The 23,566-nt window shown below is 40.6% G+C and overlaps 2 protein-coding genes across 2 annotated transcripts; both read left to right on the forward strand.

The window, feature by feature from the left end:
• The first annotated feature begins 5,464 nt into the window (after nt 1-5,464).
• Nucleotides 5,465-9,635, forward strand: LOC106093960 (uncharacterized). Its single transcript, XM_013261131.2, has 3 exons — nt 5,465-5,975; nt 6,041-6,123; nt 9,288-9,635. Exons 1-3 carry the CDS (start codon nt 5,970-5,972, stop codon nt 9,511-9,513), a joined length of 315 nt encoding a protein of 104 aa, XP_013116585.2. The 5' UTR covers nt 5,465-5,969; the 3' UTR covers nt 9,514-9,635.
• Nucleotides 9,636-15,399: 5,764 nt separating this feature from the next.
• Nucleotides 15,400-23,113, forward strand: LOC106093983 (uncharacterized). Its single transcript, XM_013261152.2, has 4 exons — nt 15,400-15,602; nt 16,420-16,508; nt 22,691-22,829; nt 22,922-23,113. The coding sequence occupies exons 1-4, from the start codon at nt 15,488-15,490 to the stop codon at nt 23,005-23,007; spliced, it is 429 nt and encodes a 142-aa protein (XP_013116606.1). The 5' UTR covers nt 15,400-15,487; the 3' UTR covers nt 23,008-23,113.
• The last annotated feature ends 453 nt before the right edge of the window (nt 23,114-23,566 follow it).

A 23,566-nucleotide genomic window follows, 5' to 3' on the forward strand; every position in this document is an offset into this window, starting at 1 on the left:
CTACCTGTAAATGAATATAGCTTGAAGTAAACAAGGTGTTCAATTTTATGCATGTTGTTAATGCAGAGTTTACATGGCACATCTGATGTATGGTCATTGTAATAGTATTGGTGCAAACAAAAGAGTGTGCATCACATGTACACATAACCATCAGTCATGGCTAAAAAATTAAAATAATTTATTTTTTTTTCGATGAATCGCGTCTATCGGTTATCGATAAGAAAAAATCTATGTACTGTTTTAGGCAAAAGTTGTAATCAACACGTACACACGATGAGGGCGATCATGATGTGTCATGTAAACTCTGCTTAACAATCTATTATAATTTGTAATCGATTTTGTCCGTCTGTTTATACAAATCGATAAATCGCAGCAGATTAATGACCGCTTTTATAGTTGTCCGGTTTTATTTAAGTTTTATAAAGTGCATGAACAGAATCTCAGTGTAAGATTGTACTGGATACTTATCAATCTCATGCAGTGACAGATAATAATAACCGATAAAAAACAATTATATGTTTCCTGTGCTTTAATTGTTTCTTTTTAATGTTATCACATGATATCGATAACTTTGCACTGATATTCTATCCAAAACATCTGATTTGCACTGGATAGGGCTAAAATAAAACACAGCATATATAATTTTTGTGTCTTTTTAGTTCTTTACTGTGTAAATCACGTTTATTGGTTATTTGCAGTTATCGCGTGATATCTATAACATTTGATTTGCTCTGCATATTTCTAAAAAAAGCACAGCAATTATCGTCGTGTTTTATGTCAGTGCAAGTCAGATATTCTGCATAGAATTTCCATGCAAAGTTATACCGGAAAGTTATCGATATCATGCGATAACAAATAATAATAACCGATTAATCGTGATTTGCACTATGTTTAGGTTAGGTTAGGTAAGAGTGGCAGTCCTTTACAGACTCACTTAGACAGACCAAGGCTTCTGGCGGGAATTGAACTCACGACCCCTACACTGGTAATCCAAGCACGCTATCAACTCGGCTACTGGGGCGCCCGTGATTTGCACTATGCACTGTACACAAATATAACACAGCATTAGTTGATACATTTCGAGTGCTGAGTTGTACTGGATAGTTAACGATAGCATGCCGATAACAGCCGAATGCTGACAATTTTGCACAGCATGCAAATTTCGAAAAAAATGTTTTTAACATAAAGCCATTTTAGTACTTGAGTTATGTTGCTGGCCCCAAATATTATTTAAATCTATCGATTTGAATAGTAATCCATCGATAACGAAAAGTGTTGGAAACGTGTAATAAAAAACAAAAAAGGTAAAATACTCACTGTAATGCAATTTCTGATGATATTAAAACAATAAATGTGCTTGTGTACTCAAAATTTGTGAAAATTTGCACAAATTGCTACTGGTAAACGTTCGCGTACTTTATTTGCCAGCAGAAGTGAGCGGGAGAATGCATGAGAGCGAGTACAATTTTGAGAGTTTGGTAATTGAGAGCTTGCAGAAATTTGCAGCTTCAAACAGCTGTTTTATGAAAACCAGCTGTATAATTCAAATACAAAACAAAAGAGAGTATTCCTCCTCTCGAAAATTTTTTACTGGAAAAGTACGCGAACGGACCAAATAATTCGATATTAGTTCTTATTTGCTTTCGTTCAAAAAAGGATTTCTGGGTATAACGGTGATTTAGTTGTAAGTTTTCTCTTTAGCCTATAGGCAAAACATTCATACACACACACCAACACATACAAACCCATGCCTCAACACACACTTTCTCCACATTTAAGGCATTCGGATATTGAAATATTCAAATATATATGATTTGTGTAATTTTGTTTTAAGAAATTTTTATATTACTATTTATTTTTTTTATACTTTCATTGTTTTGCATGGCAGAAAACAAAAACACGATATTAATTTGTTAGGTATAAGAAGTCACATCTCACTTAAAAGGCATAATCATTCATTAAATGCCATTCGAAACTTTTAGAACTTTTAGAACAAACAAAAAAAAGATCAAAATGAAAATCAAAAGAAAAGTTCTATCCTAGGTTTACAACTATCCAAAAACAATGCATGAACACTGAAAAAGAGAATAGTTCTTTGAAAAAGTAAAGGGCTTTTGTTAAGACAAAATTAAAACAAACAAAAAAACTATAAAAACTAAAGAAAATAAAAAGAAAAATATATTTAAAAAACTTATGTGAAAATGGGATTTTTATTTGATGTTACAGCATGAATGGGTGTGCAAGGAAAAAAAATAAAAATCGATTTCAATCACAAAATTAAATGATCCATTTAATTTTTATACCCACCATCGAAGGATGAGGGTACATTCATTTTGTCATTCCGTTTGCAACACATCGAAATATCCATTTCCGACCCTATAAAGTATGTATTCTTGATCAGCGTAAATATCTAAGACGATCTAGCCATGTCCGTCCGTCTGTCTGTTGAAATCACGCTACAGCCTTTAAAAATAGAGATATTGAGCTGAAATTTTGCACAGATTCTTTTTTTTGTCCATAAGCAGGTTAAGTTCGAAGATGGGCTATATCGCACTTTATCTTGATATAGCCCCCATATAGACCGATCTGCCGATTAAGGGTCTTAGGCGCATAAAACCCACATTTAATATCCGATTTTGCTGAAATTTGGGACAGTGAGTTGTGTTAGGCCAGTCGACATCCTTCTTCAATTTGGCCCAGATCGGTCCAGATTTGGATATAGCTGCCATATAGACCGATCTCTCGATTTATGGTTTTGTGCCCATAAAAGGCGCATTTATTGTCCGATGTCGCCGAAATTTGCGACAGTGAGTTAAGTTAAGCCCCTCGACATAATTCTGCAATATGGCACAGATAGGTCCAGATTTGAATATAGCTGCCATATATACCGATCTCCCGATTTAAGACCTTGCGGCCTTAAAAGGGGCATTAATTGTCCGATGTCGCCGAAATTTGAAACCGTGAGTTGTGTTAGGACCTTCGACATCCTTCTTCAATTTGGCCCAGATCGGTCCAGATTTGAATATAGCTGCCATATAAACCGATCTCTCGATTTAAGGGTTTGGGCCCTTAAATCGAAATCGAATTCGTACCATTGCAGCCTATGACGCTGAACACGTTCGAATCCTGGCGAGAACATCGTACAAAGCGGTGATTATCCCCTCTTAATGTTGGCGACATTTGCGAGGTACAATGCCATGCATGTTTAAAAAAATCTCCCCAAAGAGGTGTCGCACTGCGGAACGCCCTTATCATTGAGTTTAAAATTGAATCGGACAGCAGTCATTGATGTGTGCGAATTTGTCCCTTCTCGATTCCTGGTGGTAATGTTCTTCCTTAGGGTAATGTTCTCATTAGGGGAGGGATGGCACCTCAGACATTTCGACTCAAATATGGATACCAAATTCACTTCACTTCCTAATCCCTTTAATATGAGCCCCATATTGCCGTGACCGGTAAATATAAACCGTTTGGAGGGTGTTTTGGGGCTGGGGCGGCCACCTGGACTTTGTACTGAAAATAGATATCAAATTCGTTCTTTATTCCCAATGAATAATGAATTATTCCCACGGAAATGAAGTTCAGTTTAGGAGGTGCTTTAGGCAGTACCCCCAAAACACTTGGCTCCTAAATTGGATATCAAATTCGTTTTCTACTCTCAAATACCTTTCAATTGAGTCCCGTATTGTCATAATGGGTCATATAAACCATTTGACGTATCTTTTGGAGGAAAAGCGCCACCTAGACTTGAACGCAAATTTTTATGTCATATTCGTAATCTACTCCCTAATAATACCTTTCATTTTAGTCAAAAATAGCCATGGTCAGCTAATATGCCCATTTGGGGGTATTTGGGGGTGGGGGACCTTCCATTACTTGGACCTAATATTTTATGCCATATGCCGAACCACTTTCGGATATAGGTGGTGTTTTTGGGGTAAGGAGGAGGGTCCGCCACCACCCGATATCTAAAAATTATATAGCTTATGTTTCCTTCCAGACAAACGTACACAATCTATGAACATTTTAAGAAAATCGGTTCAGCCAAGTAGCGTGTAGTCATAATGGGTCTAATGGCGTTTTTGAGAGGTGGCCTGACCCCCTGTACTTCGATCCGATTTTGTATGCCAGATCCGAAATCTACTCCCGAATACCTTTCAGCTCCATATTGAAATGAACATGCAATATGTCTCTTTACGGGAGTTTTGGGGTTGGGGCGGCCCGATGTGTACTCAAATTTTAATACAATATTCGTATTCTACTACCCAATACCTTTTATTTGATACCTAAATTGTCCCCATCGGTCCACTTTTGATTGTGGGTTATATTTTTGGCATAAGGAGGAGAGACCGTCGCTCTTCCGATACCGAAAAACTATATAGCCTATGTTTTCTTCCAAACCAACCTGCACGATATGCGAAAATTTCAAGAAAATCGGTTCTGCCGTTTTTCAGTCTATTAGGAACAAAAAAACCGAGTTCTATAATGTGTCCATTTTGGGCTTTTTTTTTGTGGGGTTGGGGTGACGCCCTATACTTCGACATGAATTTGTATGCCAGATTCGTTATCTACTCCCGCATACTTTTCATTTGATACCCATATTGTCCTTATCGGTCCACTTTTAATTTTGGGTGGTGTTTTTGGGGTAACGGTGGAGGGTGCGCCCCCTTCCGTTAACAATAATTTATAAAGCCTATTCCTGCTTCCTCACCATATTCGTAATCTACTACCGAATACCTTTCATTTGAGTCCCATATTGTCATGATCGTCAAATAAGCCTGTTTTAAAGGGGTTTCGGGGCTGGGGCGTGCCCCTAGGTACTTGGACCCTACTTTCATTATGAAATTCGTACTCTACTCTTTAACACCTTTCATTTGAATCCCGTATTGTCCCGATCGGTCCATTTTTTATTTTTGGGTAGTACTTTTGGGGCAAGGGGGAGAGTCCGCCCCCCTCCCGATATCAAAAAATTATATAGTCTATGTCTCCTTCCATTTCAAGGTAATCGGTTCAGCCGTTTTTGAGTCTATATGGAACAAGCAAACCGACAAATAAACAAACAAACACAAATTGAATGCTATATATAAAGAAGATTAGCTTTCATGGCGTAACGGCATTTCCACAGATTGAAGTTCCCCTGCATTTTGTAAGGCAGTTCCTAGTTTTGCTAGGCTCGTCTGCTTTACAATTCGCTGGATAATCTCTGTGGTGACTTTTAAGCCGTTAAGTGTTCTGTGACATTCACAGGCTTCTATTGATTTCAGAAATACGTTTCCCACATTGAAGATGGCGCTTTTTTTACCGCTTTTTGGTTTTTTTTTTGCTAGTTCCTGTTTCGTGTCTAACATTTAAGACCTGATATTTTTCCTCAAAATATTAGTAAACTGAATTTGTTCATGATTTCATTGGGTGTTAGATAATGATTTACTTCGTGACACTGTTTAAATAGGTCTGTCACATTTCCTTAGCTGACCAAAACAACAATTGAAAAGCCGACTACTCTATTAAACGTTGATGTGATGTGAATGATAAACTCTTTGTATCTGACCATGTTAACACTTGCACGCAGTGGTGATTGAACGTTATAAGGTCCGTCCATCTGTCTGCGAGCACAAGCCTATAACATTATGTACTTCGCGAATTTCGATGAGTTAACGGTTGTCAAAGATGTGGTGAATATAAACGCAGCATTAATGAATGGTGAATTTTTTAAATAACTTACCATTAAAGCGAGGTGTGAATTGTTTTTCGGGGAAGAGCAAATGCAGTTTTTGTTACGGGTTCAATAAAACATGTAACGCACCACCCTCAAAGAAACACTTGGTATTTATTCGTACAAAATATGTGCTTTGGTTTAGATTTGCCCAACAGACCTTGAAGTGAGAAGTTGTCCATCAAAAATAAAGCGGAAGTTGAAGCGAAGATAAGGACTGAATAAATATTTTGTTAAAAAAAAAAACAACAACAAAATGAAAGTGAGTGTTAAAAGTGAATTGTTGAAACAAATCAAAGTATTTTTAATTATTTATTAAAATTTTAGTTCCCTGCTTCGCAAATATTTTGGATTATGGTGCTGACGTTAATCACTCTTGTCTCCAGTTTAACTACCAGACAAACTGAAATGTAAGAAAAATGGTATTTGAAGCAAAACAAAAAATTATATTAATTTTGTCTTAAGAGAAAATTCCTTAAAATTTTGTGCTTAGAGAAAGTTTTCTAGAACTTTGAAATTTCTGTCTTTAAGCCTGGTACTGAGTTTGACTTTTCGCGCGAACAACTATAAAAAGGCACCATAACAAAATGGTGACCAAGAAAATGCAAACACATTTCGTAGAAGTGGTACTGAGCTCTACGACATGTCGCTGCGACATTACAAATTTCGCTTCAATTTATTGCAAATGTAGTTAAATACTCTACTCCACCATGATAAAGAGTAGGACATCCAGTGAACTGCTCAAATACAAAAAGCATGCCTATGTCAAGGGAAGGTTGGTGGAGAATGACCTGCACGAGGTTGTGCATAAAATAGAAGAATCCAAAACGTACACACTGCCGGTATGCATTGACATCGAGGGAACTTTTAACAATGTGCGGACCGGCACATTGATCCAATCCCTAGACCAGTACCGGGTGGACACCATGGTACAGAGTAGGACATTCGGCGAACTGCTCAAATACAAACAGCATGCCTATGTCAAGGGAAGGTTGGTGAAGACGGCCCTGCACGAGGTTGAGCATAAACTAGAAGCATCCTTCGATGCCAAAACGAACACACTGGCGGTATGCATTGACATCGAGGGGACGTTTAACAATTTGCGGACCGACACATTAATCCAATCCCTAGACCAGTACCGGGTGGACCCAGTCCTTAGAGACTGGATAAACCATATGCTAAGGAACAGGTGGATAAATTGTGTGTCCCATGGCATAAATATAAGGGAGAAAGTGGCACAGGGCATGCCACAGGGGTGAATTTTATCGCCACTCCTATGGGGGACCACCATAAATGACCTATTATGGATGCTGACTGAGAAGGGATTTGAACCCGTCTGCTACGCAGACAATGTTATCATAGTTCTAAGGGGTAAGGATCTGAACGAGCTATGCAGAAGGGCCGAAAGGGTTTTGCATATGGCATAAGACTGGGCTAGATCCAGAGGTCTCAATGTTAACCCAGAGAAGACTGAAATATGGCTGTTCAAGAGGAAGACGAAGGTGGGCTAATTTAACGCACCACGTTTCCTCAATCAGACGATTTCGATATCTGACAAGGTCAAATACTTAGGTGTGATCTCGAGGCCACCGTAGCGCGGAGGTAAGCATGTCCGTCTATGACGCTGAACGCCTGGGTGCGAAACCTGGCAGGACCATTAGACAATTTTTCAGTGGTGGTTATCCCCTTCTAATGCTGGCAACATTTGTGAGGTACTATGCCATGTAAAACTTCTCTCCAAAGAGGTGTCGCACTGTGGCACGCCGTTCGGACTCGGCTATAAAAAGGAGGCCCCTTGTCATTGAGCTAAAACTTGAATCGAACTGCACTCATTGATATGTGAGAAGTTTGCCCCTGTTCCTTAGTGGAATGTTCATGGGCAAAATTTGCATTTGATCTTGGACAGGAAACTGAATTGAAAGTGTCACATTCAGGAGCGTACTGAGAAGGCTCACAGATGTTGGGCACAATGTAGACGGGCCGTAGGCTCGAAATGGGACCTGAAACCGAGGATATTCCACTGGCTCTACATGAACATGATTAGACCAATACTTACTTACGCCTCAGTAGTTTGGTGGTGGATTGCTATGGAGAACAAGTGCAACATAAGGACCACACGACATGTTCAGAGAACATGTTATTTTGGCATAGGCGGAGCGATGAGGACCACGCCCACTAGGGCACTGGAGACTATTCTGGATATCCGACCCATTGACATACAGTCAACAGTAAGTGTGAGGCAGCCATTGCGGCTATGAGACTTAAGGCGATGGGAGAATGGATTGAGAAGGGGAGCAGCTCATACCATCGCGGTATAATCGAGGCGCCGATAGGAAACCTGGAAGCAAGGGAAGAGTTTTCCGATCGGATACCAGATATGTATTGGGTTGCCCCCCATTCTAAGTTTTATTAAAAATGCATTTACTTTCTTTTAAAAAGTCCGCAATTACTTTTTGGGCAACCCAATACTTGAAGTTGAGTGCGAGGCACTGCTGCCATCGGCACAGCCTTGGATTGACGGAACCCTAATATTGGCATCTGAAAGATCATCTTACACGGATGAATCAAAGCTAGAGGACAGAGCTTTGCCATCTCAGCAGAGATTTGACAGGACTTCATTCGTCACGAGGCTTTTAGGAATCGACGAAAACATCCCTCCTTGGGGCGTTCCTCTTGCCACCCGTCTTCTGACCACACTATCTCCCAGTTTCGCATTAATAATTTTGCTACAAGGCATATCATGAGAAGACTGGGAGATATTAGGGTGGATTCCAGTGCAGCAACTATTGATCCTGTCGTCACGTTATTGAGGGAACTCTCAATATGCGAGAAGATCGCCATAGTTTACTCCTTTTGCCGGGGGAACGTCTCAACCTTTTGCACTACTTCTCGGAAGTCCGTCTCCACCGACCTGTATTTGAGGCAAGCGTGTTTTGCCTCACTGAAGTTCTCCGGCGTCAGTCCCTCTCCCACCTTCTGGTCTTTCCAGTGTTTTGAGTAAAAACTATTACAGACTAATGTGTTTATAATCCTTCGTTGTGCTATGGCTAATTTTCCCCCCTTTGAGGATAAAGACCACCATGACCTCCACCCATGTCCTTGGTATGTAGGTAAATCCCTTGTAGCCAGGATAGGGTGAATTCTGCAGCAGTGCTAGGATAAAACCGATAGATCCGCCAAGGATGACGTCTTTATCACCGACCTCTTCCTGGCCGCCCGGAAATGTGTCTCCATCACAAGTTTCACCGTCTCCTGACCACTCTTGGTGTAAGTCCCGTCCTATCTCCTCAGGGAGCTAGACCTGCTTCGATGATGCTTCAATAGTGCGTTTCAATTTTTCACAGAATTCCACCCTGGATCTCCTCTTCTTCCTCTCCTGCCTTACGATATTCGTTCCTCCTGCTATTTTGAGAAATTTCAATGCATTTTTGTCTTTAGAGAAAATTTATTGAAATTTTGTCGTAATTTTAATTTTAACTTTAGAAAAAATTTCTTAATTTTTTTTGCCACTTATTCAATGAAAACGTGCTGTTGGAGGTTATTTAGGTCCTCATTAAAATCTTGTCTTTTACAGCATCCAACATACGGCTTCTGATACCGAAAAGGAAGGCTTCTGGGCGCACAAGGAAACATGGAAATCACGTTGGGTCAAATATTGGCGTGCCAAAACAATTTATGTTCCCGTTTGGAAGAAAGTTTGGACACCGCTTATACAAAATGAATGGGTCCCATTGCCAAATTCACCTCCGGGCTGGTCAAAAAGTGAAAACGAACATAAAATAAGTGAAATAGAATATTGAAAGAAGTTTCTGCTAAAAAAAGTTTCATTGAAAAAATATTCAATTTAATTGAATGTGTGTTCCCAAGTAGCTTAATTAAAACTTGCCATAATTTAAATAAAATATCACTAATTTTATATAAAAAAAAATAAAAAATCTGAATTTTAATTAAAATAAACTTTAAATTTACTACTACTACGATCTACTAACTACGAAATTTCCCATGAACATTTCACTAAGGAACAAGGGATAGTTCTCTCATATCAATGAGTGCAGCCCTATTCAAGTTTAAGCTCAATGATAATGGGTCTTGTTTTTTATGCAGAGTCCGAACGGCGTGCCGCGTAGCAACACCACTTGGTAGAGAAGTTTTAACATGGCAGGATACCTCACAAATGTAGCCATCTTTAGTAAAAGGATAACCAATGCTGACAATTTTTCTGATGTTCCCGCCCGGATTTGAACCCAGACGTTCGGCGTAATAGGCGGACATGCCAACGTTCCTAGTAGAACTTACTGTTTAGAATTTTTAGCAAAATCGGAGAGTAAATTCGACTTTTATGGTCTTTAGACCCTAAAGCTGAAGATCGGTCTCTATGGCAGCTATATCTAAATATAGCTCTACCTGGACCAAATTCGGGACAGATTTTGGGAATCTTGATACAACTTACTGTTCCAAATTTCAGTGAAGTCGGGTAATAAATGCGCCTGTTATAGTTCTAAGACCCAAAATCGGCAGATCATACTATATGACAGCTATATCCAAATATGTTCCGGTCTGGACCAACTTTGGATCGGATATCAACGGACCTAATAAAACTCACTGTTCTGATTTTCAGCAAAAATGGGGTACTAAATGCGCCCGATATACACCATATTTGTGTCTGATGTCGAGGCTCCTAGTGCAACTCGCTGTTTCAAATTTTAGCAAAATCGGAGAACAAACTCGTCTTTTATGGTCTTTAGACCCTAAGGCTAAAGATTGGTCTCTAAGGCAGCTATATTTAAATATACCCCGATTTGGACCATACTCGGGACAGATGTTGGAAGTGTTGATATAACTCACTGTTCCGAATTTCAGCAAAGTCGGAAAAAAATGCGACTCTTATAGGTCTAAGACCCAAAATCGGCAGATTGATCTGGAGTTTTAGCAAAATCGGCTAATAAATGCGCTTGTTATAGGCTTAAGACCCTAAAACGGTATATCGGTCTATATGGTAGCTATATATAAATATACACCATATTTGGGTCGGATGGTGAGGCCCCTAGTGCAACTCACTGTTTCATATTTAAGCAAAATCGGAGAATAAATGCGCCTTTTACGATCTTTCGACCCTAAAGCTGAAGATCGGTATCAATGGCAGCTATATCTAAATATCGCCCGATTTGGGCCATATTCGGGATAGATGTTGGGTGTCTTGTTGCAATCCAAATTTCAGCGAAATTGTTATAGGCTAAAGACACAAAAACGCCAGATCGGTCTATATGGCAGCTATATCCAAATATAGTCCGATGTGGTACATTGAAGAACCTGCGTATAGAAAAAATACGAGCCTGTGCAATATTTTAACTCAATATCTCAACTTTTGAAGACTGTAGCGTGATTACAACTGACGGGCACACGAGCGGACAGACAAACAGATCCACGAACATCGTTAAATCGTCTTAGATCCGAAATATATACACTTTGTAGGGTCGGAAGTGGATATTTCGACGTATTACAAACGGAATGAATATACCTGTAATCTTATGGCGGTGGGTATAATAATAATAAAACAATGTGGTGGGTCTATCTCCCAACCACTGATTCAGATTTTACACCAAATTATCGAACCCGTAAGTTCCATATCTCCTATTTTATAGAAGCATATTACCGCCATCGTCATATACCATACCATTTCGCCTCAGGTGCGAAAGGCACATAGGGCTCTGATGACCGTCGGTCTCCATGAGTCATGACAAATATTCCTCCGTCATTCGATTCAGATGTTCCTAATATCCCAGGAGGTGATCGATGGTCTGTGCTGTCATAAAACCATCAATGCGAGGCACGCAGGTACCATTAAAGACTGCATGGCAACTTGGGCCGAAGGATATTCGGCTGTTCTCTGCTTCTTAAGACCCAGGCAGTACGCCAGTATCTTTCTCTTCATCTGGTGAGACGATATCGTGGACCAAAACGAAAAAGCATATGCCAAAGTAGGCCGGATTATCTGCTTGTAAATTGTAAGTTTGATCTTTTTGTTCAGGCCCCCCGCCTCTCTGAGCGGAGCGCGGCTCTCCCCTTTCGGAGGACTACGTCCACATGACGCGTAAAACGCATAATCTCCTGAAATACTACCCCTAGGTACTTCAGAATTTCAATGCTCTGGATATGTTCATCCCCGACCCTGATGTCGTGTACGTACCGACTTGCATTCCAATAAAGCCCCTTCTTATTGCCTTTGAATACGATTGACCGGCATTTATCGTCATTCAGATTCCGACGCCATTATTCAAAATAACCGGATAGCTCCGCGAGGTACGCTCTGCCACTTTGGCCCTCGGATGTATGGCAGCTGTTAGGATAATCCTCGTAAATAAGGAGCAGGTCATACCATGCCGGTAAGGATATATCTGCCAGGTAGATATTATAAAGGACAAAGATCAGCACAGATCCCTGTGGTATCTCTGCCGCAATACGCCTCTCTTACGACTTCGCTTTGCCTACCACTACCGAGAGACTTATCCACAATATTTACGAGATGTGGGCATAAACCAAAATCGCCGCATTTTCGTTACAACTCCTCCATGCCAGACCGTGTCGAAGGCCTTCGAGAAGTCCAGGCTCAAGTCCACAGCAAATCTTCTCAGTCAAGGCGACCAGGGCGTGCGTGGTCGATACGCCTTACTTGCGACTTCGTTTCGCCCACCACTACCGAGAGATCTCGGCCAAAAAGGTAGTTCTCCACTCCTCCTTACGAGATGCGGGCGAAAACCAAATCGCATTTTCGTCACAACTTCCCCAGGTCCAGGCTATACCCCTTTTGAATCCAAACTAGCTCTCCAGAAGGATTTCCTCGTTCTCAATATGGTCATTGAGCCACGAAATGGGTCTGTAAGATTCAGGTCTAGTGGGGTTTTTTTCGTGCTCCAGGATTGGTACCAATTTAGATGATTTTCATCTCCTGGGAAAATATCCCAGATGGTTGAATATCACCGACAGCCAGTGTCATGCCTCCGAACGTGCCCTCCTCAGCACGAAGTTTGGGATTTTGTCCTTCCCGCGGCTTTTCTTGTCATTCAGCATTCTCAATACGGCTTCAAACTCCTGGGGTTTAATGAGCCGAAACCGTGGCGCAGGGGCACCAGGTATCACTGTCCCAACAGCCTGGTACTGGTCTCGGAATTCGAGAACAGGCAATGTCCATTCCGTATCATCGGGCACGGGATTTTTCTGCGCACCAGCAAAGGTCCTCGCCAATAGCCAAAACAGAAAGAACACGTTGACATTGTTTTTGAGCGTTGAGGTGAAAAATTCAACTCTGCAAACAAATCCCACCCATTTTTAACTTTGACGCGCAAAAACACAACTTCACGTATGGCAACACAGAATGACGCTCATTTTCAATCGTCAAAGTTGAAAATGCTTTAATTTTGCGTACTGTCTTTGTGGGACATGTTTGACGAGTTGCATTTTTCAACGCAACGCTCAAAAACAAACCTCCTCGCGCTCATTCTGTTTTGGCCTTTACTGCGCTATAAGAGAAGATTGAACAAGACCCAGCGTTTTATTCTAACGGCATGCCTCTACCATTGCACTGTTCACTTAGTAGTGAGTAGGTGGACGCATGTAATCTTTTAGTGGCATCGCAGTCTGACGAGGCCATGGCAAGGCCGAAATCGCGATTATTGCAGCCTGGCAAATCGGAAGATCGGTTTATATGGGAGCTATATCAGGTTGTAGACCGATCTGAACTGTCTTTGGCACAGTTATTGGAAGAATTGAGGCTTCCAGGGGTTGAAGAAGTCAAATTGGGAGATCGATTTATATGGGAGCTATATCAGGTTATAGACCGATTTAGTCCGGAGTTGCCATAGTTGTTGGAAGTCATTACAGAACACCAGTGGCAAAATTTTAACCAAATCGGACTAAAATTGCGACTTGTAAGGGTTAATGAACTCAAATCGGGAGATCGGTTTATATGGGAGCTATATCAGGTCATTGACCGATTTGGACCCTCTTTGGCACACTTGTTGAAAGTCATCGCAGAACACTACATGTACAATTTAAGCCAAATCGGATGAAAATTGAGGCTTCCAGGGGCTCCAGAAATCAAATCGGGAGATCGGTTTTTATGGGACCTATGTCAGGTTATGAACCGATTGGATCGTTCTTGGCACAATTGTTAGAAGTCATAACAGAACACTTTGAAAAATCGGACTAAAATTGCGGCTTGTTAGGGTTCAAGAAGTCAATTCGGGAGATCGGTTTATATGGGAGCTACATCAGGTTATAGACCGATTTTGTCCGGACTTGGCACAGTGGAAGTTGGAAGTCATAGTAGAATACTATGTGCAAAATTTCAGCCAAATCGGACAAAAATTGCGGTCTCCAGGGGATCAAGAAGTCAATTCGGGATATCGGCTTATATAGGAGCTATATCCAATTCTAAACCGATGTGGCCCATTTGCAATCCCCAACGACCTACATCAATATTAAGTATCTGTGCAAAATTTCAAGCGGCTAGCTTTACGCTTTCGACCGCTATCGTGATTTCGATAAATGGACGGACATGGCTAGTTCAACTCAGAATGTCGAGACATTTTATGGGGTCTTAGAACAATGTTTGGAGGTGTTACAAATGCCCCCATCCTATGGTGGTGGCTATTAAAACACACCAGAATGAATTAATTTTTTTGAGCAAACTGAAGAAGCGCAAAAAACGAATGTTTACAATTTTATCGTAATTGGATACCTCTATTTTTGTTTACTTTTCTTCCCATTCTGAATTATGTGCTCTTTGGGTGCTTGCATGCTTATTAAAATTCTGAGCGATTTTATGATCGAGCTGAATGGATATGCATGATTTTGGCAACTTGGTCTTTTGGGTTTCTAGTCACAGAGAATTCACCGAAGAGGAAATTAAACTCTCTCATAAAGAAAGAGCAAAAGCTAAAGTTTTTAATGACTGATCTGAGCGTTCAAACAAAATCCCTTTGCCGTTGGTGCTGTGCTGTGCAGTGGCGTGTAGTGTAAATAAACATTGAAATACAAATCTGCTGAGCTGTTTAGTTTCCATATATTGGGTTGCCCAAAAAGTAATTGCGGATTTTTTAAAAGAAAGTAAATGCATTTTTAATAAAACTTAGAATGAACTTTAATCAAATATACTTTTTTTACACTTTTTTTCTAAAGCTAGCTAAAAGTAACAGCTGATAACTGACAGAAGAAAGAATGCAATTACAGAGTCACAAGCCGTTGGAAAAATTTGTCGACGCCGACTATATGAAAAATCCGCAATTACTTTTTGGGCAACCCAATATATCAGATTCTTGACCGATTTAAACCGCTGTTGTTGGAAGTCATAACAGAACACTATGTGGACCCTTGCATGCTTATTAAAATTCAGAGCGATTTTCTGATCGAGCTGAATGGAGATGCATGATTTTGGCAACTCTGTCTTTTGGGTTTCTAGTCACAGAAGAGGAAATTAAACTCTCTCATAAAGAAAGAGCAAAAGCTAAAGTTTTAAATGACTGATCTGAGCGTTCAAACAAATTCCCTTTGCCGTTGGTGCTGTGCTGTGCAGTGGCGTGTAGTGTAAATAAACATTGAAATACAAATCTGCTGAGCTGTTAAATTTCCATATACATCGAAGAGCAGTTTTGTCAGCATTTTTTTTTTAAAGAATACTTTTTGAGGATTGTGAGCACTACTTGGGACATTTGTTGGGCCACAGATGCATAAAGTGACGCGTTGAGAGAAGTTGTATACGAAACGGAATTTTATAAAATGAATCTTAAAGTTTTGCATATCCATGGATTAATTGTGGCATCATTGAGTATGTTGACAAGTTTAACGACAATATTAGCTATGGCAGCTTTGGTTATACCACACCAGCCAGCAGGTAAGTTGAAAATAAAATGAAAATCTCGAAAAGAGAGAGATATCAGGGAATTGCCAGTTATTCCAAACAACTTTGAACGGAAGCTTGTTTTTTTTTATTGAAGTTTTGGAACCGGAATATTCTCCATGGCTCCATGGATCCATGGAAACAATTTGCAATAACATATCGCCTTAGTTTTCTTTTGAGCCCTAGTGAGGGATATTTGAACGAAACCAAAACTTCATGAAATTACCAATGTAATCAAATTCCTAGGGCGGTGTACATTTTTGAACGCTTAGAAATTGTGGAAGTTTTGATTTTATACCCTCCACCATAGGATGGGAGTATACTAATTTTGTCATTCTGTATGTAACTCCTCGAAATATTCGTCTAAGACCCCATATAGTACATAAATTCTTGATCGTCATGACATTTCAAGTCGATCTAGCCATGTCAGTCCGTCTGTCCGTTCGTCTGTCTGTCAAAAGCATGCAAACTTTCGAGAAACAGCCAAAAAACTTGAAAATAAATTATTGGGTTGCCCAAAAATTAATTGCGGATTTTTTAAAAAAAAAGTAAATGCTTTTAGTAAAACTTAGAATGAACTTTAATCAAATATACTTTTTTACACTTTTTTTCTAAAGCAAGCTGAAAGTAACAGCTGATAACTGACAGAAGAAAGAATGCAATTACAGAGTCACAAGCCGTTGAAAAAATTTGTCAACGCCGACTATATGAAAAATCCGCAATTACTTTTTGGGCAACCCTTTATATTAGTTTTTTTCGATTTGGAAACATTTACAATTTTTATTTTATCTTTTTTATACATACAATTTAGAGATTTTGGAAAACGTTGCCTATGCGGCTATTGGGCTAGCTGTTGGATCTTTCATAGCTGGAGGTTTAATGATTTATGGCATTATAAAGGTAAGTTAGAGAAGTTTAATCCTTTTAGTTTATTTATAAGTATACAGATATAAAAATATTTGGTGCATTTGTGAAAAAGATTCTTTGTAACACCCTGTGTTGATGGATATATCGGCATTTTATGAACCACGAGCTGTATGATGAAGTTGAGGAACTATCAAGTACATCTCTAAAGTCTGGTGGATTGCAGGAGGCTGAAAAACCCCTGCCTTGATAAAAAAAACCCTTTGAAACTGGAGCCGCCAAACCCTGTGTGGGTGGGCCATCTGGTTGGATTGGACTCAAGGTGTGCGCAAGCGGGGAAGAACGGACCTCTAAAGGTGCTTCGACAGCAGCAGAGTATGAAGCATCTAAGGAGGAATCGTCCGCACCTCAAGTGTCCAGTGCCCTGAAGAAGATGGAGTCCAATGCCTTCTACACTGCCCCTGGATGCGTACGGAAACTCATCATAACAAGATCGAACGAACATTGCGAGGTTGAACTCCTGCTGGGCTCAGAAGACGAAGCTAATGAAACAATGATGGAAATTCAGAACTCTGACTGTGGTCCGGTTTCAGCAGATAAATCTCCACCATTGTAAGGCCGATTCGGCGGCACTTAAGGTCCTTCTGATGGCAGTAGGATTTGACATGGTTCTTATAAAGGGACCATGGGTGTGCGAAGGAATGATTCGTGGACTAGGCTAGGTTGAAAAGAGGCCGCGGATATTAATCCGGCCCATGCCACTATGGATATACACCTAAGCTAGTAGTCGGCTTGTTGTGCGTTCCAAAAACTAACAAGTAAAAACGCATTAAGTTCGTCCGGGACGAATTTTGGATACCCACCACCTTGGGTATATAAACAAACCACCTTTCGTCAAAATCCGGTGAAAAATGCATACCTTATGCCCCATAGCAGTTACATCGTACTAATAAGTACAAGTCATTGTTCAATTGTGTATACCAAAATATTGGTCTATTTAGTAGCTATATCTAAAAATAAATCGATCTGAAACATTTAGGACACGGATGTCGAAAAGCCTTACATAAGTCATTGTCCGAAATTTCGGCGAAATCGGACAATACATGCGCCTTTCATGGCCCCAAAACCTTAAATCGAGAGATCGGTCTATATGGCAGCTATATCCAAATCTGGACCGATCTGTGCCACATTGCAGAAGTAGGTCGAGGGTCTTAACTTAACTCACTGTCCCAAATTTCAGTGACATCGGACAATAAAAGCGCCTTTTATGGGTCAAAAACCTTAAATCGAGAGTTCGGTCTATATGGCAGCTATATCCAAATCTGAATCGATCTGGGCCAAATTGAAGAAGGATGTCGAGTGGCTTAACACAACTCATTGTCCCAAATTTCAGGAAAACCGGATAATAAATGCGCCTTTTATGTGCCTAAGACCCTAAATCGGCTGATGGGTCTATATGGCAGCTATATCCAAATCTGGACCGATTTGGCCCAAATTGAAAAAGTATATCGAGTGGCTTAACACAACTCACTGTCCCAAATTTCAGCAAAATCGGATAATAAATGTGATGTTTATGGGCCTAAGACCCTAAATCGGCGGATCGGTCTATATGGGCTATATCTAGATATAGTCCGAACTTCGAACTTAGCCTGCCTATGGTCAAAAAAAGAGTTTGTGCAAAGTTTCAGCTCAATACCTCTATTTTTAAAGAATGTAGCGGCTAAGTGGGTTCATGTCTGGTATTGTGCCCCCTTCTAAGTACCGGTGTCTGTTAGACGCGAAAGTCGGGCAATGATATAGGAAATGCTCCAACGTCTCATCATATTCCCCATATGCCCTACACATGCTATCACTTGCCACACCGATTTTGCATATGTGAACTCGTAGTCGTATGTGTCCCCTTATAATACCAAAAGCTATACTGATCTCCTTCTTATTTCCTTTCGGTAATAGCCTCGTCCTCTTACGATCCGGATCACTTCATAGGATTTTCCCCGTTCTTCGCCCAATCCCTTTTCTCAGACTGCGTCTACACGAAAAGCTTCGGGTTAACCAAGTTTATTGACGGCAGTCCTCTGGTCTTCACTGCCAAATCGTCTGCTCTTTCTTCCCCCCCTTACTCCGTTATGGCTCGGCACCCAAACGATGCGAATTGTGTCATCCTCAAAGAAGGCACTTATCTCCTTCTGACACTGCAAGACTGTTCGTGACCTTAACGTCCTAGTTGTTATTGCCCTTATGGCCATAACGCTTCCTCGCGTTAGCACCACATCACCTCATACATTTCGTGTTCGCCCGGATCTCCGCCTGCAGGACCGTATTATGGTCAGGCAGTCTAAAACAAATCTTAGTACTTGGGTTCTCAATGTACATCCCCAAGTGGACTAAGAATTCCTGGATTAATACTACTCAAGGGTACGGGTAATGGGAGACACTAATCCTGTATTGTTACAAAAGAGTAGTCTAAATGTTTCTCTTCTTCAGTCGCTTAGCATTGTTAATTCAGTAGCAGCCAGCCTTGAAATTTATTGGTCTCATTACTGGCTGCCTTTCCTACATATGGCACACAATTCAGAGATGCCCCCTTCAAGCCTTAAGTTGCTGGCCGCTTCTGCAAGTATTAAGAGTCTCATTAGTGATGCTAAGGCACATTACCAGAAAGCTGTGAGCACCACACAGGCTGGAACATTGAGATTCGATCTGCGTGGTGTCCATTGCTGTCACGAGAAGCTTAGCTGCGGGCTGCCGGGCGCGTCCACAGGTTGCGGATAGTGGAATACTCCATACGGAGTAGCTGTAACGGCAGTCGCGTACATTCAACGGTATCGAGCGGAGAGTTTCAGTGAAAAGCCCGGTGGCACCGGCTCTTGCACAAATACTGAGTGTCTATGATGCTCGATATGACAGGGCGAGTTATTGGCACTTTTAAATAACCAATGGCCTCTCTGTTCCCGCGGTTCCTCGGCGGTCGGCCCTTGGGACCGAAACGAGCTAGCTCACACAGGAGCTAAAGAGAGGATCGCCACCTCCACATGAAAATGTGGCTACGACAACAACAACAACCAAATATGGGCACGGTATAGCTGTGAGCACCAATCTGTGCTGGTTCAATCTGTGAGCTTTGAGGTCCAATCTGTGTGATGTTGATTGCTGCCACGAGAAGCTTAGCTGCGAGCTACCGGGCGCGTCCACATGTTGTGGATATTCCACTATCCATACGAAGTAGCTGTAACGGCAGTCGAGGACATTCAGCGATAACGAGCGGAGAGTTTCAGTGAGAGGCCGGGCGGCACCGGCTCTTGCACAAATTCTGAGTGCCTATGATGATCGATATGACAGGGCGAGTTATTGGGCCTACAGGAGTTTGACGGGGATCGCCATCTCCACATGAAAATGTGACAACAACAACCAGATATGGGGAAGCTCGTACATCAACGAAAGGGGTGAGCTGCCTATCGTAATAAAAGAAATAAAACGACTTTTGTTACCAGGAAAACGCAGGAGGTACTAAATTTTACCTTTGCATCTGAAGATATAAGCAGAAGGATATGCGACTGGGTAGTATTGGATGACCACACTACCCATCCGACCTACACTAATAGGAAGAATTTGAGCAAAATTTCGGAAGTTTGCATGCTTTTCACAGATGGACAGACAGACGGACGGACTTGGCTAGATCGACTTAAAATGTCATGATGATCAAGAGTAAATTTACTTTATGGGGTCTTAGACTATTATTTCGAGGTGTTCCAAACGGTATGACAAAATTAGTATACCTCCATTCTATTAATCGATATTCAGATAAAAACATATAAAAGCGTGCCGGGTCGAATCTTGGGAAGCCACCACCATGGGTTCTGTTAAAAATGTATTAAAATATACTAAGTTGTAGGGTATAATTTTATTCTACATACCAAACTTCTGTGAAACCAGCAAAAATTAACGCTTCTAGGAACAGAACAACTATCATCGAGAGACCGGTTTATATGGGAGCTGTATCAGGAGCTGTATTGGCCGGAAATCAAAACAAAACACTATGTGAAAAATTTCAACCAAATCGGACGGCTTCCATGGGCTCAAGAAATCAAATTGGGCGATCGGTTTATATGGGGGCTATATCAGGTTATAGGCCGATTTGGAACGTACTTGGCACAGTTGTTGAAAGTCATAACAAAACACTACATGCAAAATATCAGCCAAATCCGACAAAAATTACGGCGTCCAGAGGCTCAAGAAGTCAAGAAGTCAAATCGTCAGATCGGTTTATATGGAAGCTATATCAGGTTTTGGACCGATTTTGATCGTACTAGGCACAGTTGTTGAAAGTCATAACAAAACACTAAATGCAAAATATCAGCCAAATCGGACCAAAATTTCGGCTTCCAGAGGCTCAAATAGTCAAATCGTGAGATCGGTTTATATGGGGCCTATATCAGGTTATAAACCGATTTTGATCGTACTAGGCACAGATGTTGAAAGTCATAACAAAACACTACACGCAAAATATCAGCCAAATAGGACAAAAATTACGGCTTCCAGAGGCTCAAGAAGTCAAATCGTGAGATCGGTTTATATGGGGACTATACCCGGTTATGGACCGATATCGACCCTACCTGGCACAGTTGTTGAAAGTCATAACAGAACACTACATGGAACATTTCAGCCGAATCGGCAAAAATTGTGCATTGTAGGGGCTCAAGAAGTCAAATCGGGAGATCGGTTTATATGGGAGCTATATCAGGTTCTTGATCGATTTGGACTGTACTTGGCACAGTTGTTAAAAGTCATAACGGAACACCAGTTGCAAAATTGTAGCCAAATCGGACAAAAATTGCGGTTTCCAGGGGTTCAAGAAATCAAATCTAGAGATAGGTTTATATGGGAGCTATGCCAGGTTATAGACAGATTTGAACCGTACTTGGCACAGTTGTTGAAAGTAATAACAGAACTCCACGTGCCAAATCGGACAAAAATTGCGCCTTCCATGGGCTCAAGAAATCAAATTCGAATATCGGTTTATATGGGGGCTATATCAGGTTATAGACCGATTTGAACTGTACTTGGCACAGTTGTTAAAAGTCATAACGGAACACCAGGTGCAAAATTCTAGCCAAATCGAACAAAAATTGCGGCTTACAGGGGTTCAAGAAATCAAATCGGGCGAGCGTTTTATATGGGAGCTACATGGTTATAAACCGATTTCGACCGTACTTGGCACAGTTGTTGGAATTCATAACAGAACACCACATGCAAAATTTCAGCCAAATCAGGCAAAAATTGGGGCTTGTAAGGGCTCAAGAAGTCTAATTGGGAGATCGGTTTATATGGGAGCTATATCAGGTTCTTGACCGATTCAAACCGTACTTGACACAGTTTTTTTAAAGTTATAACAGAACATTACAAGCAAAAATTCTGCCAAATCGGACAAAAATTACAGCTTGTAAGGGTTCAAGAAGTCAGGTTATAAACCGATTTCGACAGTACTTGGCACAATTGTTTGAAGTAATAAAAGAACACCACGTGAAAAATTTCAGCCAAATTGCGGCTTGTAAGGGCTCAAGAAGTCAAATCGTGACATCGGTTTATATGGGAGCCATATCTAAATCTGAACCGATATGGCCCATTAGCAATACCTAACGATCTACATCAACATTAAGTATCTGTGCAAAATTTCAAGCGGCTAGCTTTACGCGTTTGACCTCTGTCGCTATTTCGGACGGACGGACGGACATGGCTAGATCGATTCAGAACGACGGGACGATCAAGAGTATATACCCTTTATGGGGTCTTAGATGATTATTTCGAGGTGTTACAACTGGAATGACTAGATTTGTCTACCCCCATCCTAGGGTGGTGGATATAAAAATAAAATATCGATAGTGCCATCAAAATTTTGCCAGCTCTACTTCTGGAGCCTCTAGATGGCGCAATGTTTACCCAATTTTACTAACATTTTGCCCGTAGTGTTATGTTCTAACTTCCAAAATACATGCTAGGTATAATCTTAATCGGTTAATAACTTTGTGTACCTCCAAAAAGCAAAGATCGCCCGATATGTTTTTTTTAGCCTCTAGAGGGCGCAATTACTATTTGATTTGGACATGGTATTTTTTATGACTTCTAACAGCCAGTAGAAGTACAGTTCATATCGGCCCACTTGAAGTGCTGTTACTTGTTATTATTTTAAATTTATCACAATAACGATAGAACATTTTCAGAAAAGTCCCTTATTCCTGTTACCTTGGCTGACAATTTGTACCGCGGCATCATTTTTGTTGTTTATTGCTGTCTTCGCTTGGTTTGTCCATGTAACTGCCGGTCATTATGTGGCTTTTTTTTGTTTCCTAAATTTTACAGGTATGTAGTTGGCTGCTTGGAATATTTTCTTTTATTATTAATATTTGTTATGCTTTTGATTTCTTCTTTCTTTCTATTTTATTGGCTTTCAGGAATTCTGATCATGATTCTATATCCCATCTACGGGTTATTCTTTGAGATGAGAGCACAAAAGTTTGAGAACTTGCAGTTAATTTAATGAATGCCTTAATTGGCAAACGAAAGCAGCATTATGCAGAATAAAATATTTTAAATGCACTAAAATGTATACAAAAATATTGTCATAATAAATACCATGGGAGTTATTTTCAGAGTTCAGAGAAATACATCAAAAAGCTCGGTCGTGCTGAATCTTGAGTACCCGATATCATGAATCAACTCAGTTTATACTCAGAAATCATATCGGAGGAAAAAATCTATGCGATAATAGAATAATTCACGCACCAAATTTCAATTAAATCGGTTAAAAATTGAGACGTATAGAGATTCAGGAACTGGGGAATTCCCGGGATGGGCTTATGTAAAGGCTTTATCTATTAATGAAATTATCTGGACGGGATTTGGTGTGGGTGTTGAAGGCTGGAAACGTAATTCAGAAGCCAAACTTTAGACCAATCAGGCCAAGCTTTCGGAGCTTTCGGGCAAAAAGAATAAAATCAAAATTCCTACATCAAGTTGGGAGAATGGTCGAAGAAGCTTCAGCTGTAAAAGTATCTGAAGTGCCATGCGTGTATGGAATAGGCAACCAGGCAATATTA

The sequence above is a fragment of the Stomoxys calcitrans genome, chromosome 5 (genome assembly GCF_963082655.1).
Source record: "Stomoxys calcitrans chromosome 5, idStoCalc2.1, whole genome shotgun sequence".
Taxonomy (NCBI): domain Eukaryota; kingdom Metazoa; phylum Arthropoda; class Insecta; order Diptera; family Muscidae; genus Stomoxys; species Stomoxys calcitrans.

Coding starts and splice junctions, on each gene's coding strand:
- LOC106093960 (XM_013261131.2), top strand. Junction 6,124..9,287: donor ACTACCAGACAAACTGAAAT/GTAAGAAAAATG, acceptor TGTCTTTTACAG/CATCCAACATACGGCTTCTG.
- LOC106093983 (XM_013261152.2), top strand. CDS start 15,488: ATGAATCTTAAAGTTTTGCATATCCATGGATTAATTGTGGCATCATTG. Junction 16,509..22,690: donor TGATTTATGGCATTATAAAG/GTAAGTTAGAGA, acceptor GAACATTTTCAG/AAAAGTCCCTTATTCCTGTT. Junction 22,830..22,921: donor TTGTTTCCTAAATTTTACAG/GTATGTAGTTGG, acceptor ATTGGCTTTCAG/GAATTCTGATCATGATTCTA.